This window comes from Quercus robur, chromosome 9 (assembly GCF_932294415.1).
Source record: "Quercus robur chromosome 9, dhQueRobu3.1, whole genome shotgun sequence".
Lineage (NCBI taxonomy): Eukaryota > Viridiplantae > Streptophyta > Magnoliopsida > Fagales > Fagaceae > Quercus > Quercus robur.
The window spans coordinates 15425438-15432622 of NC_065542.1; the positions used below are offsets into that span (position 1 = coordinate 15425438).

The following is a 7185-nucleotide window of genomic DNA, read 5'->3' on the forward strand; positions in this document are numbered from 1 at the left end:
GGCTATTTGGCCATTTTGGCCACAAAAATCCAAATTTAAGAATAAGAAGAAAATTTTCCTTTATTTGACTTTTTTTTTTCTTAGAAAACAAACACAAGATTAAGCAAGAACAAATTCAGATCTAAGAACACAAACCCAAAAATTAAAATCCAAAAATTAAAAAATTTCAAAATTACCATTTTCTCAAACCCAGCAAAATCATCAAATACCAAAGCACCAAACTACCAAATCAATCCAAAAAAATACAACACAACCAATCCAGACAAAAAAAATCTCAAACTTAGAAAAACCCATCTCTGAACCCAGCAAACCCACCTCACTCTCAAAAACCCAAACTAAAAATAACAAAAACAAAACATAAAAATCAAAATCAAAACACTGACTCTAAAACACTATGAAGATTTTTCTAATTCTCTCATTAGCTTCAATCATCTGCTTTTCTCTAAGCAATTCCATTGAAGACGATGTGATGTGCTTGCAAGGCGTGAAGAACTCTCTCTTCGACTCGGCCAACAAATTGAGTTCATGGACCTTCACGAACTCGTCCATCGCTTCAATCTGCAAGCTCCAAGGAGTTGTGTGCTGGAACGAGAAGAAGAACCAGCTCATCAGCCTTCAGCTTCCGACGGTGCAGCTTTCCGGCGAGGTTCCAGAGAGTTTGAAGTATTGCCGAAGCCTCTAAACCTTATATCTCTCCAACAACTCCATCTCCGGTCCAATCCCTTCTCAAATTTGTAACTGGTTGCCACGGTCCAATCCCTTCGTGATCCCCTAGATCTGGGGTTTGTGGACCCATTTTTGCTCTTTGATTTTTTGTAGTTCAGTTTCATAGATCTGGGGTTTGTGGACTCATTTTTGCTATTTGATTTTCTGCAGGTTTGGATTGTGGTTTCTGTACTTTGGGTTTTTGATTTTCTCTAAGTTGACTTCTCGTGCCTGCATTTTGCTTTCTATGTTCTTTTCGGGTTTGTGTCAATCTTCATTTTCCTGTGTTTGCTTTTGTTCATGCTCTTTGATTTGGTGATGTTCATGTTTTTTTTTTTTCCCTATAGGTTTGATGTTCATGTTCTTTTATTTTGGGTTTGCTCTTTAATTCTGGATTTGATGTCATTGCTGGGTTTATTTCTTGATTTTAAGAAGAACATTGAAGAACAAGTTCTTATGTTCTCATGTTCTTAGATCTAACTTCATGTAATTTTTTTTATTTAATTAAAATTAATTTAAATGCTGATGTGGAATTTTTTAATGCCAACATAATTTTTATTATTATTATTTTAATAGTGTCGTCAGCTACGTCAGCTTTTTCTGTTAGTTGGCTGACGACAAGGATTGATATGACACGCGTTAATTGGTTTAGGGACTAAAAGTGGTAAAGTGAAAATGTAGGGACCAAAATAAAAATGACCCCAAAATATAGGGATGAAAAAAGCATTTACACCTTCAATTTTAATTAAAATAATTAAAGTCTTTGACCTATCAATAATAATAATAATAATAATAAAGCATTAATGGGAATATATTTGGTACGAGTAAGAAACTGCATTTCTAAGAAACTTTTGTCTAGAGAAAGATTTCAAAAACATTGGAGATGGTAATTGATAAGGAATATTTATTTATTTTATGCATCATCAGACATTAATGTCCCAAAAATTTTAAGATTTAAACACTTGCACATTCATAATTATTTTGTTGGTTTTCTCGATGATAAAATTGTTATTGTGCCCTTTCCATTCGAGCTAAGTTCATTATGCTCAAACTTTGCATAATTTAATTATACATTTTGAGAAGATACTAGTAAGTAATATTTTGCATACAGATACAATATCATTAAAAATTGTTTTTCTATATTCCATTAAAATTTATTGCTCCCACCCATCCCCAAAAAAACTCGATTTAATGATTCATGAATTTTTATAAAAGTTACGAGTAATGACAATTAACATTGACCAATGAAATTTCCATATTGGCAGGTAAGCAAATTGATATGATATAATATAATGTGGCCATATCAACATAAAAATGGAGGGTCCTACTACTTATTAGTACTTACAAAATTCAGTCAATGCTCAACTACGACTAGTCATAGACCTGGTAGTGGTTGGAGATAATGATGCGTAGAATTTTAAGCGTAAAACAAAACAAAAGGCAAACAGTCTAAAGAAAGAGAGCTGAAAGAAACTGATTTGCACTAGACCCTCCTCATCGTCACTCTCCTATAAATTACCCACCAATTAGTATTATTGTTCTCACAACTATCTATCTACTTCTAATTTTAATCATCTCATCTCATAATGGGGGCTTCCTTCAGACCCGTTTCATTCCTTTTCCTTTTCCTTGCCTTTCTCTTTCTTCCTAACTTCTTCTTCTTCTTCTGCACTGGACTTTCTGAGCTTCGTTGCATCGATACCGAGCGACTGGCTCTTCTCAACTTCAAGCAACATCTTATTGATCATTCAAACCGGCTCTCCTCTTGGACTGCCCATGGGGATTGTTGTCTATGGGAGGGTGTTGTCTGCCACAACCACACTGCTCATGTCCATGAACTCCATCTCAGAACCTCTTATCCTGAAGGTGATTTTTCCACTGATGAACAATATGAAGCCTATGAGCAATCAAAGTTTGGTGGTAAGCTAAATCCTTCTTTGCTTGATTTGAAGCATTTGAATTACTTTGATCTCAGCTTCAATAATTTCTTTGCTTCTCCTATTCCCTTATTTCTCGGTTCAATGAAGAGTTTAACATCTCTTAATCTCTCAAATGCGGGATTTGTGGGACTCATACCTCATCAACTTGGAAATCTCTCCAATTTGCTCTATCTCAATCTCGAACAAGGTTATAGTCTTTTTCCTGGTTTATATGTGAATAACCTTGAATGGCTTTCTGGTCTTCCTTTGCTGCAACATCTCGATATGAGTTTTGTAAATCTTAGCAAAGCCTCTGATTGGCTACAACTCACAAACACACTCCCTTCCTTGATTGACTTGCGGTTGTCATATTGCAATCTTGGTTCCATTCCACCGACATCCAGTGTTAACTTCTCATCTCTCCTTACCCTCGATCTTTCAGAGAACTATTTTGAAAACACTTTGATCCCATCATGGATCTTTGGTCTTCATAATCTTGTTTCTCTTCATCTATCTTACAATAACTTTCATGGTCTAATCCCTGTTGATCTCCAAAACATGACTTCTCTTAGTCACCTCGATCTATCTGTAAACTATTTCAACTCTTCAATTCCCAATTGGTTGTATAGTTTTAATCGTCTTGAGTTTCTCAACCTTGCCAACAATTATTTGCAGGGGACAATTTCCAATGCCATTGGAAACCTAACATCTGCCATTAGTATTGACTTGTCATACAATGAACTTGGAGGAAAGTTGCCAAGATCGTTGGGTAATCTCTGTAACTTAAGGGAAATCAGATTGTCATCCAACAAATGGAGTCAAGAGATATCTGAAATCTTAGAAAGTTTATCAGGGTGTCTTTCAGATAGACTAGAGATCTTAGACTTAAGCACTTCTCATCTTCATGGTCATTTGACGGATGAACTTGGGGTATTTAAAAATCTAGTCAAACTTTTTTTTGAGGATAATTCAATCTCAGGTCCAATTCCAGTGTCTTTAGGAAATCTTTCATCTTTGACATACCTGGATTTTTGGAAGAATTCAATTTCGGGTCCATTTCCAGTGTCTTTTGGAAATCTTCAATCTTTGATATACTTGGATCTTTCCTCTAATCAATTCAATGGAACTCTCCCTCAAAGTGTTGGACAGCTTTCCAAACTTGAGACTTTATTTATTGATTCTAATATGTTGAAAGGTGTTGTGTCCGAAGTTCATTTTTCCAATTTAACCAGTTTGAGGACGCTTTCTGCAGGAGGAAACCAACTGATTTTAAAAGTAAGTCAAAATTGGATTCCTCCTTTTCAGCTTGAATCTTTATACTTGCCATTATGGAATATAGGGCCAAAATTTCCCCAATGGCTTTGTTCACAAAGGCGTATTCTGTCTTTAGACATTTCTTACACACAGATTTCAGATACAGCTCCTCCATCATTTTGGAACTTGTCTTCACAATTCCAATATCTAAATCTCTCCCACAATCTAATCAATGGAGAAATTCCAAACAGTCCCATGATTTTGTCTGCTTCAGTGATTGATTTAAGTTCAAACAATTTCGAAGGTCCGTTACCTTCTATATCCTCTAATGTGTATGTGCTAGATCTTTCTAACAATTCATTCTCCAGATCTATTTCTCACTTTTTTTGTTTTAGAGTGAATGAGACAAAAAACATAGGATATCTCAATCTTGAAAAAAATCTTTTATCGGGAATGATACCCGATTGTTTGATGAATTGGATCAACTTGGTGGTCTTGAATTTGGGGAACAACAATTTCAGTGGCAGTATTCCAGCATCCATAGGATCTTTGACTATCCTTCATTCTTTACACCTATACAACAACACATTCTCTGGAAAATTACCATCATCTTTGAAAAATTGTGAAGAGTTGGTAATTATAGATGTTGCTGAAAATAGGTTTGTTGGAAACATACCTTCATGGATTGGGCATAGATGTACAAGCTTGATGGTTCTTAGCCTTCGCTCAAACTATTTCCATGGTTACATACCAAAAGAACTATGTGCTCTAACTTCACTCCAAATATTAGACCTTTCACATAATAAGCTATTTGGAAGCATACCTAGATGTGTTAATAATTTTAGAGCCATGGCCACAAATAATATTTCAAATGACTTGAATTCTTATCGTATTATATCTGGTTATGGTCAATATCTTTCTCTTGAAAGTGCATTGCTAGTGATAAAGGGGAGCATTCGAGAGTATAACACCATTCTCCAACTGGTAAAAAGTATAGACTTTTCCAAGAACAATTTATCAGGAGAGATCCCCAAAGAAGTGACCAATCTTCAAGAATTACAATCATTGAATTTGTCATGTAATCTCTTGAATGGAAGTATACCTATGAATATAGGTACTATGGTACTATTGGAATCTGTTGATTTCTCTATGAACCATCTTTCAGGTAAAATTCCCTCAAGCATGTCAAGTTTGACATTTTTAAGTCATTTGAACTTGTCAAACAACAATTTGACGGGGAAAATCCCTTTAAGCACTCAGCTACAAAGCCTCACTGCGTCAAGTTTTATTGGAAATAATCTTTGTGGACCACCACTTATGGAGAATTGTACAGTAAATGGTGTAAAACCCAACAGTGAAAACACTAGGAGTAAAGATACTGATGGATTTGAAGTGGATTGGTTCTATATGAGCATGGCACTTGGATTTGTGGTTGGGTTTTGGGGTGTATGTAGTTCTTTACTATTGTACAAGCCATGGAGAATAATGTACTTTCAATTCCTAGATCAAGTAGGGTATAAGCTTAAGAGCATTGTTTCATTGTAAGTAAATGTTTTAAGATTCTTAATAGTATGCAACTGTCATTTGATCATGTTAATCAATATTTTGATGATTTCTATAGAATCTTTGTGTTGGTTAATACTTATATTATTAGTTAAATCACTTTGTTGGCATATATGAATATGGTGTGTCTTCCTATGAATGTCAAAGGCAATCCGATTTCTAGTTTCATTTAATCCTTGTGGATTAGAAGTTTAAAAAAATTTTAGGTCATACAAACAACTGATTCATTAAATGCAGTGTACTATAACTTAAAGTGATAACAAGTCTTTGTTTTGTGTACTTTGAAATTAAAAGATTATATATTACCCCCATAGACGAGCTAAGGGTTCATCTAGCTATAAATTATAATAGCTCTCTTTAAAATCTCTTAATAGTGATCACTTTGTAAACTCTAATCGAAAGACATCAAGATTGTGTATGACTACGCCAACCATACATGTTGTTTGTAACTAATTCCAAGGCTATCCATTGGATCCCTTCCAACTCGTTTCTAAGAAGGAAGTCTAGGGTGCAAAAGAGTGGGTCTCTAAAGTCTACTTCTCCCCTACCAAATTTGGCCTTCAACGTTTGAGGAGAATATTCTCAGAGTTATTTTCTTAAATCTCAAAGAAATAAATAAATTGCCTTGGATTCTGATTTTCAAGTTTTTCTACCTTTATTTTTCTTGAAATGTTCATTAAATGTACACAATATTTTGATACAATAGTAAGTTTACTGCTACACTTTTGTTTTCTTGTCTTCCAGCTAATAGTTAATTTTCTTCAGAATAACATAGTCTTTCAGCAGTGCTTTCCTTTAGTTTTGAGATATTTAAAACTAGATGATTCATTTATTTAGAGAGATGGTATTCATATAATATCATGTCACGCTTGCAGAGGAGCAATAGTGAAAAGGAACTGTAAGGGAATCTGGACACTTACTAGCTATTTGGCATATGGGAGTTTTATAAATTTTTAGACTCCTGTCTAGGTGGACAGTTTCTCAAACATCATACAGAAGATGGGAATGGTACTTAATTATCTTTGGCTAGATTATTGGCATATTGTGGGTCCTCTTTTTTTTATTTATTATTTTATGATGTGATGAAATGGTATATTCATTGAAGAAACAAAGCAGAACACAAAACAGGGAAGAGACAAAATTGGCATATTGTGGGTGCCAAAAGTTGGCAGTTAGCAATGTTTGAGGCTCTGGTATTTTTTTTTTTTTTTTGATAAGTAGGCTCTGGTTTATATTCAAGGCAGGTATACTAAAGTGAACATTGATAAGAATACAGAAGAAAATGTCACTTTGGAACTTATAAAATCTGGAATATTCAAATTTGGAGTGTTATTGGAGTTACTCTACCAAAATTTGAGTAATGCAAGCTTATCTAATTTTCTAAATCTATTTGCAAGCATAGTTTCATTGCTTGACTAGCTATTAAGAATAGATTATCCACTAGGGATTGGTGGCTGCAATGGGATTACCAAGATGGTGTACTTCATTGCATTTTTAGAAGATGGAGAAACTAGAGATATTAAAACATATTTGGGTGTAACTATTAGGATTTGTTCCATTCCTAGAAGACATGGTACTTGGTATGCAGAGTTAGCTTGGTCAGTTGGAGTTCTTAAAGGCAAAAGAACTTTGTTGTTCTCATTCTTAAAGTTGTTTGGATTGCTCATTTATATCACAGTTGGATGGAGAAAACACCCACTGGCATGGTAACAATCTAAAGATGAAGAAACTATCTTAAAGATTA

The 7185-nt window shown here is 34.5% G+C and overlaps 1 protein-coding gene across 1 annotated transcript; it reads left to right on the forward strand.

The window, feature by feature from the left end:
* The first annotated feature begins 2254 nt into the window (after positions 1 to 2254).
* Positions 2255 to 5501, forward strand: LOC126698693 (receptor-like protein EIX2). The gene is made up of 2 exons (XM_050396083.1): positions 2255 to 2624; positions 2763 to 5501. Exons 1-2 carry the CDS (start codon positions 2292 to 2294, stop codon positions 5421 to 5423), a joined length of 2994 nt encoding a protein of 997 aa, XP_050252040.1. The 5' UTR covers positions 2255 to 2291; the 3' UTR covers positions 5424 to 5501.
* The last annotated feature ends 1684 nt before the right edge of the window (positions 5502 to 7185 follow it).